This window comes from Balaenoptera acutorostrata, chromosome 9 (genome assembly GCF_949987535.1).
Source record: "Balaenoptera acutorostrata chromosome 9, mBalAcu1.1, whole genome shotgun sequence".
Taxonomy (NCBI): Eukaryota; Metazoa; Chordata; class Mammalia; order Artiodactyla; family Balaenopteridae; genus Balaenoptera; species Balaenoptera acutorostrata.
Genome location: NC_080072.1, coordinates 39,019,274 through 39,032,351, shown reverse-complemented (window position 1 = coordinate 39,032,351; position 13,078 = coordinate 39,019,274). Strand labels below are relative to the sequence as shown.

The following is a 13,078-nucleotide window of genomic DNA, read 5'->3' as shown; positions in this document are numbered from 1 at the left end:
TGGGAGAGAGGGTTGGAATTAAACATATCACGCTTATTACTGTAGCCTCTCTGCGGTGGCTTCATCCCATTTTCCAGAAGCAGCTCAAAGCAGGGCAGGGGCCTTGTCTGTTATACTCACCACTATATCCCTAGCACCTAGTACAGCACCTGACACATAGTACATGCTCAATAAGTATTTGTTGAATGAATGCTTGTGTGATTACATTTATTTTCCTTGTGAGGATAAATGTTCATATTGTTGTTGTTTCCATTTGCAAATAAAGGACTGGAGGACCAGCAGGTTATATGACTTGTCCATAAATACACAGCCTGTGTGCAGAACAGCCAGACTCCAAGACCAGACCCCATGCTCTTTCCTCTACACCATGCTACTCTCTGGATTCCTATACATGGTGTCCTATTTTCTATGGATTTTTTTTCTAGCCACTGGGGCCATCCCTGGTTGTAGAATCATCTCTGAATTCTATGACTCATATCTGAATCACAGAACTGTTTAATAGTTGAAAGGGACTTGTGATGTCACCTCGACCTCCCACCCACTGTGGAAATTTCCTCTCCAATGTCTATCCAGACAATACTTGAATACCTCCAGTGACAGAACACTCATTTTCTCCTGCATTATCAAGTTCAATGACTGGACTATTTTTAGAGTCAGAAAGAAAGTTCAGCATCCCGTGGGCCAACAGGCCTCTAAAATTTCTATGTATTGGATTTATGCCCTCTTCATAAGACACACACAGAATGAATATGCTGTCCCCTTCACAAGACAGCCTTTCAGATGTTTGCAGACAGCTCTCACATCCCTTTGGAGAAGTCTAGTCCTCAAGCTAGCTGTTTTGGGTCCCGCAACGACTCTGGTGCAATGGCATCCATCCTAGCCCATCTCAACAGGCCGTCCGAAGTGTTTTGAGCAATGGCACCCCCTACTGGGTAAGGTGAGAATTACACTGAAGGGCTCAATGCTCAGTGGGAGGCTGGAGGAACTTCATCCGTAGCTGGGGCAACTGCTCATGGGGTGAAAAAACAGCCACTTATTTTAAAGAGTCATGGCTTTAGAGTCACACCAAGTTGTTTCCCATGTCTATCTTTAAGAGGGTCACTGAAGACTCGACACTCTAAGTTCCTTGCCAATCATGAGGTTTCTGACAAGCTACAGGTTTGAGAGTTCAAAATTAGAATTCAGAATCGGTTATTTCTTAACAAAAAGGTTTGGAAAGGGAGCTGTGAAAATGTGTGTAGTGTTACAGGATTACGGTGATTTTTCTTTTCTTTTTCTCTTGTCTTTATTTTCTAATATTTCTACAATGGATATTTGTAATAAGGAGGAAAAAAAACAATAAAAACTTTTATAAAAGGAAAAAACACAAAAGAATTTCCCCCACCTTCCTTCCTTCATTCCTTCCAAGGCATCATGACTTGGGTATTTGGTCTACAACTGGATGTGCTGCTTCTCCATGGGCAGGAGTGCCTTGGTAATGTTTCTGTGGCGACAGCAATGGCCCGTGGTTCAAGTGTCGTCAACCAGACTCAAGCAGCACGATCTGGCATGCACAGCCAGGCTTCTCCTCAAGGCTGTCAGGGATTTTCGCCACTTCGTCCACCCCACCCTTGGCTCATGCCACGGTCAGGCTGTGTTTCCTAATCTTACCTTTTGAAACCTGCCCGGCACACCAGCGGCCAGTGGTCACGTCCTGATCAAGCCTGGACTCCCCAGCTCTTCACCCTTCTCTCCACCCTCCCCGCACACCCTCAGCTGCCTCTTCTTCCCTCCAGCTGAGTCTAGAGCAGCTCCAAATGATAACAGGTCAGAAAGACATCAGGGATTAAAAAAAACAAATCCTCATTGAAACAAAGACCTATAGACCAGCTGAGTCACTCCTCTAAAGCAAATTCACAGCCACCCAGGCTTTCCTCCAGCCCCAGTGCCATCCGGAACTCTCTTCCTCCATTTGGAGCTCTGGGGGACCTGGTGCTGGGAAGACTCACCCGGCAGCCTCTCGCTGCAGCACATGTCCAGGGCCCCTCCCTCGGAGTCATCAGCAGTGTGGTTCTCTCTCTCTCTCACTCCTGCAGCAGAATGAAAAATGTGAGATGAGGCTGTTGAGCTGGGATCAAGACAAAACCCTGAGCAAAGAGAAAAAGCCTTCCTTTCTTGCACTGTGTCCCTTGGAGTAACCCTGCCCCATTCGGGGGACCGGAGGAAAAGACCAACCTACAGAGGGGTCAAGCTGCAGAGGCAGAAGCAGAATTTTACAGGTGTCTTCCAGGTGGAATAACCACCAGCAGCATCTCTAAAACCACCATCGGCACCATCATCTCTGCCACAGAAGGAGGGCTTACTCCGTTCAAAGCACTTTACAAACTTTATCACACTGAATCTTCATCAGGACCCCATGAATTAGAGATCATTCCACTGGCTCAGAGAAGTCAAGTAACCTGCCTCAGGTCACACAGCTCATTAGGGTAGAGCTGGGTACGAAATTACAGTCTAGGACTCCAGGCTCACACTTCCACTGCTGTGCCATTCTGCCTCCTAGTTCCTGTGGGTTTGAACCATGGGTGAGCAAGAGGGATCTGGGTGACACACAGTGTGTGTCTAGCTCCCCACATCTGCACATTACCTGTGCCTCAGGCAGTAAAAAGTGGTATGCAAAACTCTTCTCTGGAAATAGCTAGAAAAAGTAGCTGTATATGTATGTGCATATTCTAAATGTTCTATTTCTTTTTGAACTCAGAAAACCCTCTTTCTAGCTCATCAGGGCACCTTCCAGGACTATGCTGGGGTCTAGCTTTTCTCCTTTACCCATTAAGCTGGGAAAAAGGTTGCTGGAGATTAGCCAGACCCCAGACAGTGTCTGCACTTTGACATATCCTGAGGGTAACTGCGTTGCTCTCTGGGCTTTCCCTGCTTTGGGAATAGCCTGCTGTGCAGGTGTGGGCTCCAGTGGCTCTGCCTGCCCTTCGTGTCTGACCCCTGGCAGTAGCTGACTGATCCAGGGCTGGACAAACCAACTAGGCTGGGCCAATCAGATCCTCTCCTCTGCACTTTTCAAATGCATTCTGGGGGCTGAATCACGGTAGCCACAGTGTCCTGGAGAGAAGGTCCAAAAACACCTGCTGCCAAGGGTCTTGGAGCTACTCCATTCCAGCCCATCTTGAGTCTTGATTGGGCAACATGTCTGTTAAGACCATAAGATGCCCCAGGATCCTTCCAATAAATTCCAACATTTTAGCTCAAGCCAGCAGAATTTGATTTCTGAAATTGGCAACCAGAAGAAACTTTAATACAGCCTTGCTAGCATAATACTTCCAAGAAGTTCAAGAGGTCAGCTGCCTCTCCACCCACTAGTCCTGCAATCCTGCCCCTCAGACTGGTCCTGAGGTCGATTTCAGGCCCAGCTGCAGATCGGAATCAATGAAGGGCAGACAGGCCGGGTTAAGGATGGTGACCATTTTCATTCTGACATCTTCTGCTCTCAACTGGCAATTGTTTTATTTTTTCCTCACTCCAATTGGCAGGGTCTCTGAGAATCCCAAATCCCAGGGCCCAGCTCTCCTATGGAGAGAGGGCTGCTATCTTCAAGGCCCTTTAAATGTCTCCTGAGTCTCTCCACTTTTCTCCCTCTTCACTACCTACATCTTGGCCCAGGGCAGCATCTCTTGCCTAGATTACTGTGGCAGTCTTTTAACTGGTCTCTGGCATCCACTCAGCCTGGCCTCCAAAACATTCTCCATATGGCTCCAATACATACGGCTTCATAGGTTGTGCAGTTTACAACCTGTACATCTGGATGGGGCAGGCCTGAGCTAGAATCAACTTTTTCACAACTCAACATTTATCATATAACTTTCCTTAAAAAAATACTTGAATGGCATCCTATTACACTTGGAACAAAGGCAATGGCAACCTTTGACATGGTTTATCAGATTTTGAATGGTCCAACCCCTGTTCATCCCTCCAACTTTATTTCATGCCCCTTTCCCCTTTAACCTCTGCACTCTAGCTACACTGGGACAGGCTCTTTCCTTCATGATGCCTTTACACATGCTTTTCTCCCTGCCTGGAGAGCCCCCCACCGCTCCCCGAGCTCTACTTCCCAGTACTTTTTTTTTTTTAAACATTTTTATTGGAGTATAATTGCTTTACAATGGTGTGTTAGTTTCTGCTTTATAACAAAGTGAATCAGCTATACATATACATATATCCCCATATCTCCTCCCTCTTGCGTCTCCCTCCCACCCTTCCTATCTCACCCCTCTAGGTGCTCACAAAGCTGATCTCCCTGTGCTATGTGGCTGCTTCCCACTAGCTATCTATTTTCTTCCCAGTACTTTTTACTCACAACACTTGACAGAGTTTGAAATTTCATTTTAACTCAGGCCATTATATGACTAACATTAGATTATAAGCGACACGAGGGCAGGGACCACCATTTCTGTTTCATTTACCATTGTATCTTGAAAGCTTCGCATAGTGCCTGGTTCACAGCAGGTGTCCAATAAATAAACAAACGCTTGTTGAATAAGTGAATGTTGCCCTGACCTTCTTGGAAAAACATCAGGAAACTCAAACATGGCCATTATCTGAGCTGTCTTTGTGAAGGCAGTCTTTGTGAAGTCACTTGGAACCTTCCTCCACAGCTGCTGTCCACAGCAGGCCCAGAATCACACATCGGGAAGGCCCCTCATTTAGCAGAGGAGGAAACGGAGGCACAGAACAGAGGTCTGACTTGCCCCAGGTGATATATCGAGTGGGTGGCTGTGTGGATTGCGATGGAGAACACCTACCCCCTACCTCCTGATCTGAAGCTTTTTCTTTATCTTGAAGTGCGCCCCAGCTGGAGGGCAGCCCCAAAGGCCTGGCCCCTGGCTCAGTGCAAAAAGGTAACTGAGGTATCCAGATACCTCTGGAGGGGGACCCATGTGTGACTCACAGCTGCTTTCACACCTTAAGCCTCCCAGGCCCCAAGCCGTGTTCAGAATAGCTCAGCGCTGCATGTGTGCAGCGGACTCTATAAATAAGCTTCCTAGAAAATGACTAATTTCATAATCAGGAAAGCGGAAAGAGTAGCACCTCTCCTCTGTGGAGGAAAATGGAGCAAGAGCCTGCTCTCGGCCCTGCAGATGAAGGACTCCAGGCTACCTCACCAAAACCTGCATGTCTAGGCTGTTCAGGGGAGGGTTTTAATTAGATTTCCAAAGAGAAGAGCTGGTCCATTCAGGCTGAATGGAGAAGCCCAGTCTCTGGGAACTGCCCTCCTTCCTCCCTGCCAAGAGCAGAAATAGCTGCTTGCAGTGGATTACTGCAGGCTCCTTCTCTCCCCTTCTCCACTTCTACCAGCCGGGCAACAGGAGCAGAAAACTGGCCTGTGACGACAGGCAGTAACTTGCTGGGCTGGCCCCTCACTGCTGCTCTTAGAACCAGAGAACCCCAGACATAAAGGGACTTGGAGATCACCCTGCCTGTCCTTCCCTCACCGATGGAGAATGTCTGGGAGGGAAGAGAACTTTTCCAAAGCCATTGCCCCATTCAACAAGCGTTTACTGAGCACCTCCTGTGAGCAAGGCACCAGGGCTATCCTAGGAACACAGTGGTGAACAAGCCAGGCCCTCCCCCCCAAAGCTCCCAGTCTTCCAGGGGAGACACACAGGCAAACACGATCGTTCCCACAGCTGCTTTAATAGGCTGTATGCACGTGATACCTTGGGGAGCTCAGCTTGGCTCGTGGTGAGGGGGCGGAGGGTGGATGTCTTCTGCAAGGGGAAGATAGGACCTGGTTCTTAGAGGATGTTTCTAGATGGATGAGAGGGTCACAAAGGAAAGAACTTCCTTCATAGTGCAAACAGCAGGAGCAAGAGCAGAGCATCTCGGAGGCCTGAGATGTATGGAATATTTGGCATTAACTGGAAGCAGGTTGGTCAGTGGGATGGGGAAGTGATGGAGGCCGGGCCCCAGCAGAGGCACCTGAGCAGGAATCCTGTCCTCTTCCACTTGACCCTGGGGCTTCCTCTGAACCAAGATGTGCCACAGGCTCCCCTATCCCTGGGCTGAGGAGGTCTGTCATAGGAAGGGCGATCAGTGGCATGTGTTTTGAGGAATAAACATTAGACCCAGCTGGTGGCATCTGATCTGGTCCCAATCTACTCCTTTTTTGAAATTGGGGTGAAATTCATATAACCTAAAATTCACCATTTTAACCATTTTAAAACATACAATACATTCACAACGCTGTGCAACCACCACCATTATCTAGTTCCAGAAGAGTTTCATCACTCCGAAAGGAAACCCCGCACCCGCTAAGGAGTCACTCCCATTCTCCCCTCCCTCAGCCTCTGGCAACCACTAATCTGCTTCCTGTCTCTCATAGATTTGCCTATTCTGCATATTTCATATAAATGGAATCATACAACATGTGGCCTTTTGTGTCTGGCTCCTTTCACTTAGCGTAACATTTTCTAGGTTCATCTCAGTTGTAGCACGTTATCAGTACTTAATTCTTTTTAATGGCTGGACAATATTCTACTCCATGAATAAACTATATTTCATCCATTCATCAGCTGATGGACATCTGGGTTGTTCCCACCTTTTGGCTACTGTGAGTAGTACTGCTATGAACCAAACTTCTCTTTTAAACTCTGCTCCCAACATGCTTACGACTTTGGGCAATCCTCTCTCACCCTGGGCCCCTGAGGCCTCATCTATAAAATCAGGTGGTAAGGTCCTCCTTGAAGCTTGAACGTCATCACTGTCATTTGTCCATTCGTGTGTGAAGGTAATGTGTACCTGGCTGGGTACTGGAGACCTGGCCTGGACCAGCCCACCTACCTTCCTGGAGCTCATGGCTGGTGGGGGAGACAGGACAGCTAACGCTGTGGCCTGGGAGAAGCATGCTAACAGAGGCCTGTCTGGGATGGGCTGGGGGCACCTCACCTCTGCCTGGGGGGTGGGATGGTGGATGGGTGGGTGCTGTCAGGAGGCATCCTGGAGTGGATGCCAGCTTTGCCCAGGTCGTACGCAGAGAAATAGCTGACAGGTTTGGGGACGGAGGCAGAGGAGCTTGCGCCCCCTTCCCAGGTGGGTGAGGGGTGAGGAGGGACCGGGATGCTGAAGCCAGATTCCTGGGTGGGAGGCTGAGCCCGCAGGAACCTCCTGACCCAACCCCAGGCAGACATGCCCTCTACCTTGGGCTTCACGCTCCTGGGGCTCCCGGGGCCCTCTAGACACCCCGAACTGTCAACTCAGAGCCTCTGCCACCCTCCTGAAGCTCCAATCCCACCAGACATCCCTAGTCTCTGAATCAAACCTGTCCACTCCCACTTCTAGGCCTTTGTTTGTGCTGTTACCTCAGCCTGATGTTTCCTTTCCTCCTCCTGCCAAATCTTACTCATTTGCAGCGTTACCTCTTCCACGAAGCACCCCCTGATCTCCCGGGAAGAATCACGCTCTCCCATCTCTGGGCCACGCCCCCACACCCCTGGCTCACACTCCTCTCTGCCTCTGACTTTGTTCTGCTGCTTAGTTAGCTGTCTGTGTACCTGTCTCCCCCACCAGGCAGTCAGTGACTTAGGAGTATCCCTAGCCCCTCAGCCACCCCCTGCATCCCAGGTGTTCAGGGCCCGAGCCTGTTGATGTACATGTTAAAGGTCAAATGGAGGGCAGTGGCAGGGTCTTAGGGTTACTGGTTTTGGGGTTCTGGGAGGGCAGAATCTAGCCAGGAGCTTCCCAACCTGGAGAAGATGGCCAGACCATGGCCGGAAAGAGACCCATAATGCCATCCAGATTTTCATCAGCACGTTCGGTGTACAGGGGCAGAGGACATTCTGGCTTCATGGAAAACCAGCTGACCACCTCATGCACATGAGTCATGTGTCCCAAAGCAGGCAGGTGGAGAGGCCTCGCCCCTCCTCCCTGGGACGGCGGCAGGGAAGCACACACACGCTTGCTCACTGTGCTCACTCATCATCATCCTTAAGGTGTCTGGATGGGGAAAGGCACCATCTGGGGCCAGGGCAGGAAGCCTTCTCAGCACAAAGCACGCTGGAGATGTGAATGGAGGAGAGAGGCTGGCTTTAGAACATCCAAATAGGGAAACTGAGGCAAGAGAGGTTAAGTGACTTGCCTCAGGTCACACAAGGTGTGAACAATTGTTTTCAGGTGGTTAAAAATCCAGATTCCCTTTTGGGAGTTACCTCTCTCTTCCCCGGGTGCTCTGCTTGTCCCTTGCTACAGGGAGGGTCCAAGACCAGAGGTAATTCTGTGTCACACCCCAAAGCCTTCTAAGAAGCAGCTTTCCTGCCTAAGTTACTCAGTTTCTGTTGCTGGCAACCACAGAGCTTAGACTGATGCATGCCGCAAACTCGTGGAACAAATAGGCTCCGAGCCCAGGACTCCCAATGCTTAGTTCACTGCTATTTCCATCCTGCCAAGCTGCCTACCCTCCCTGCCCACCTGTCCACTGTCCAGCCATCTGTCCCCATGTCTGAGCAGACTGCAAACTCAAGAGTGTTCTGGATCCCAAACACAGGGTCTGAGTGTTCTCTGCTTGGGACGTGCCCAGATGAATGATGACTTCTCCAACTTGCTCTGTTGGTGGGAGACTGGGATGTGGGCCTGGCAGGCACCCCAGGGAAGGGAAGATGGAAGGGTGCTGGAGAGGCCCAGCTTGCAAAGAGGTGCGGGGGGGTGGTGCTCGGCAACAGAGTTTTCCATCTTTCTTGCGAGTCCAATTCAGGGACTGGACCATTCATGTGTTCACCTAGTGTTTACCAAACACCTACTATGTGCAGGCCACGGGGCGAGGCCCTGGGGATACAATGAAGTACACGCTCTCACGGCACAGTGGGAGAGTGCAGGTAAGCAAAAGGCAATGGAACACAGGTGGCCCGTTTGATGGGAGACGTGCAGGGTGCTGTGCGGATGCTGGTGAGGCCCCCAGTGAGGCAGAGGAGTCAGGGAAGATTCCCAGGAAGGGATCTCTGATGAGACATGAAGGAGGAGTGGGGGATCAGAAGCTGTGGAGTGAGAGAGGAGCAGCTGGGGTGCTCCAGGCAGAAGGAGGCCCGTGAATGGGCCTGAAGTCGAGAGGTAGCAGGGCACGCTCAAGGAATGGAAAGAAATTCAGTCTGACAAGGGCATGTGGGAAGGGAGTACAGACAGGGAGATTTACCGAGGTGCTCATTTGTGATGTTCTTTCTCCGTGTCTTCCTCCTCTCTCCCCTTTTTCCCAGAGACATAAGGCAGACCTTAATTCTCACAACAGCCCTAGAAGGAACATACTATCATTACCTGTAGTTTCTAGATGAGAAAATAGAGATCCAGAGAAGTGCAGTGACCTGCCCAAGGCCACAAAGCTAGTAATGACAGATCTGCTTCTCGCCGCCCATATTCCTCAGCTCTCTTCTCTTCTGGCTTTCAGCCTTCGTTGAAAACAACACTCTGAAAATAGGAAGAGAGTGAACACGAACGTAACAGCAGACTACAGCAGTTGCGTTATAGATGTTCCTTGAAAAATCCTCACCATAGGTCTTTGGGGCATCATCCCCATTTTACAGATGAAGAAACTGAGGCTCAGGGGGTGAAGTGACTGTGCTAGGCTCTCACAGTGGGTGAGTCAGTGAAGGAGCCTGAGGGAGACTCCAGTCCCCAGGGCTCTGAAGGAGCTCACTGCTGCGGGGCCATTACCTTGTGTGTCCTCCCCAGGAACAGAACGACAGGAAGTGCTGCCCTGGACCCCGACCTCAGGTTTCTCCACCTGAAGTAGCAGCCCCGGAAGCCCTGCTTGGGAGACTGGCTGGAGCGGAGAGTGTGCATGATGGTGGCAGCTGTGTTCCATTACTGGAAGAACAAATGTGCTCCATGGCCAAGGACCCAGCAGCCCTGGGCTCTAGTCCTAGGCCACTGTAGGACCTTGGTCCAGTCATTTCCTCTAATCTGAGTGTCAGTAGCCACAAATGAAAATCAAAGGAATTGAATTTAATGACTTTTAAGGGCCTCTCCTTAAGGTCAAGTTTCAATTCTGGGGCTATCAAGGTTTGATGAGGCGGAGGTGGTGGAGTGGCAGGGAAGCAGCAGAGGGTGCTCCCAGCACCAGGGAAACAAGCCCTTGGTCCATGCAGCCTGGGGCAGAGGCTGCCCAACCTTCAAGTGGGGACGGTGTTCCCACCCCAGCCAGTTACTCATGGAGGCCCAGCTCAGCTGTGTGGATCAGTACGTACTGAGGACGGTCCTATCCGTGTGGTGGACAGGAGCCCAGAGATGATCAATCGAACAGCGGGATTTCAGAGTTCAAAGGTCATCTGGTTGAACCATCTGCTCTCCAAGATTCTGAAAACATCCCCCTTCTGCTCCCTCTTTCTACACCCCCCATGCTCCAGGTATACAGTTTAATTTACAAGGAGGAAACAGTTACAAATGTGAAGGCGTGATCACACCTCTCGGGAGGGGGGTGTTCTGGTATTTCCATTCTGTTAGATGCTTGCTCCTACTTATGATGCCTTGGAATGCACTTTTCCCTTCAGGGAAAAAGCCCCCTTTTCCCTTCTCTGCTTGGAAAACTCTTTGAGACTCTTTCAAGACCCTGTTCAAATGTGACCCCCTCAGCAGAACCCTCCCTGTCTCCCTTAGGAAGAACTGGGTACCCGCCTTCTGTTCTCACGCTCTATTCGGTGATCATCTATTGTTTTAAAAACTTATTTTAGTTTTTCATTTTATTTTTGGCCATGCCACGTGGCATGCGGGATCTTAGTTCCCCGACCAGGGATCGAACCCGTGCCCCCTGCAATGGAAGTGCAGAGTCTTAACCACTGGACTGCCAGGGAAGTCCCTCGGTGAATCTTTGATGCCTGTATCCCCACCTCACACGGAGCTACCGGAACACAAACCTGTGGATTATAATCACGGCAGCCTCCTTTTATTGAGTGCTTACTGAGTGCTGGATACCTTGCCAAGTGCTGTACATGTATTACATCACTCATCCTTCACCATAACCCTATGAACTAAAACACCGTTAGCTGCCTCCTACACATGTGGAGATGAGGACTTGGAGAGACTGAGTCACTTGCTCAAGGTCACCCAGTTGGTAGGCTGCAGAAGCAGGCTTCAAACTCCGTTTGCCTCAACCCCAGGCCCAGGCTTTATTGAAACCACTAGGTGTACGGCCTCTGACGTGGACGTTCCTATTTCCTGTATTTAATACCCTATCTGGCAGCAGGCAGATATTCAAGAGTTATTCTTGAAAAAATAAATGAAAAATAAGCTAGGGTTTGAGCATTTATAAATGTCTCATTAAAAACGCCACAAAGCACAGGCTTTGGGATTGGGCTGCCCGAGTCTGAATCAAGGCTCCCTCACTGGGTGCCTGATCTTGGGCAAGATACTTGACTTCTCCGTGCCTCAGGTTCCTCATCTGTGAAATGAGGAAAGCAGTGTCTACACTTCAGAGGGTTCTTACGGAGATTAAATGAATTTTGATCCTCACATGAAGTTTTTACATGAGATGCATGCAAAATGCTTAGACAGGGCCCAGTAAGCTCCTAAAAATGCTGTCGTCTAGTGTGTCAGGCGTTGCCTGCTTCTCAGTTAATACAGGACTTCTCTCCCATAGGTGAGGTCCACGGAGGCTCTGGGATGAGTCTGGTGGTGTGCTAGTAAACTGGTTCTCAGAAAAAAGAATTTTTTTAAATAAATAAAAAATTAAAAAGCCATGATTTGTGGCATTTGCTGATTTCCCGGGTGTAAATGCTCCCACCATGGCTGATTTCAAGCTATCAATGTGAAGGGTCATGCTTCCAGTTTTGGAGGAGATCAGGAGTTTTGCTCAAACTCTCTGTGCCTCAGTTTTCTCATCTGTAAAATGGACCTAACTCAAATATTATAGGTACACAGTAGTAGTACCTAACTCAAAATATTATTGAGATGAGAAAACATAAAACTCTTATAAGAGTTCCTAGCACAGAGTGCACCATGTAAGTGGTAACTAATATTACTGTTAAGAGTTTTCACAACACTCAGTCTCACTGCTGCTTGTCTGGCTCAGACACTGGCCCCATTCCAGCGCCTGGCTTTCCACCTGATGCTCTGGCAGGCAGAGTCTCTGTCTCGGTCATCTGCCTTCTAGGACTGAGGCCTTGTCCACTCTTACAGCTCTGCCCCTTCCACTTGGTAGGGGGCAGTGCTGGTTATATACCCACCCTGATCACAAATGATCTTGTGCTTCTGGTCTCTACCTGTCTCTGGTTTTAGCCCTAGACGTCCCTGATGCCAACCCTGGGCCTGGATGCCAGGGCTGCCTGTGCCTTGGTCCGGATCATCCATGAAGATCCTATCTGGCATTTGCTCTGCTCTTCGTCGCTTACAAAACCACTTCTCATAGGGCTTGTATGCACTTGCAGAGGGGAGAGCTGGGGTACAGAGCTAGGTCTGCTCCCACCTGCAGCTAGGGAAACCTCTAGCTCCTGCCATACCTCACTGGGGGGTCTAGTTCTCTATCAGGGCCCTCACACTCAGCCTCTGATTTAACCCTTCTGTGCTCAGGTTGGGAAGATCTTGGCACTTCAGGGTTTGGTAAAAGAATCAGGCAAACAGTCAGAGGCAGGGCCTGGGAGGCAGAGGCTGTTTGGAAACCTTAGTTAGGTCTGAGGCACCTTTGCCAGGAGAGAGAATAGAGTGTGAGCCAGGAAGCTGAATGGAATGGGAAAGAGGAAAAAAAAAAAAAAAAAAGCAGAGGGGACCAGGAATCAAGGTTGAAAAGGGTCTGGAAACCTGGTGCCTGGGGTGGGCTGTCAACAGACTCTTCCGTCATTGGTGGAATGCCTAGAAACACAACAGACTGGCCATTCTGAGGCTGCATACCTTAAGGCAGCCACGGTCCTCTGCAAAAAGCATGGATTTGGAGGCCAAGAGACACGGCTGAAACGCTGTGCTCTGCCACCCTCTCCCCACGGGGCCCTGGATCAGTGTCCTAACTTCTCTGAGCCTCGGTTTCTTCCTCTGGGCCATGGAAGCAATAGGAGCTGCTGGCCGCAGGGTGGTGGTAATGACCGAGGAAGTGACTGAAGCGCAGAAAGTACGAAGCGAC

General features: G+C 49.8%; 1 protein-coding gene across 1 annotated transcript in view; it reads right to left on the bottom strand.

The window, feature by feature from the left end:
• PTPN5 (protein tyrosine phosphatase non-receptor type 5) overlaps positions 1-13,078 on the bottom strand; it is a 55,096-nt gene that overhangs the window by 30,758 nt on the left and 11,260 nt on the right. The window contains exons 2-3 of the mRNA XM_057553651.1: positions 9,289-9,438; positions 1,989-2,069 (exon numbers count right to left, since the gene is read on the bottom strand). Of these exons, the coding sequence (XP_057409634.1) occupies positions 1,989-2,013 (25 nt within the window). The 5' untranslated portion in view covers positions 2,014-2,069; positions 9,289-9,438. The remainder of the gene's footprint in view (positions 1-1,988; positions 2,070-9,288; positions 9,439-13,078) is intronic.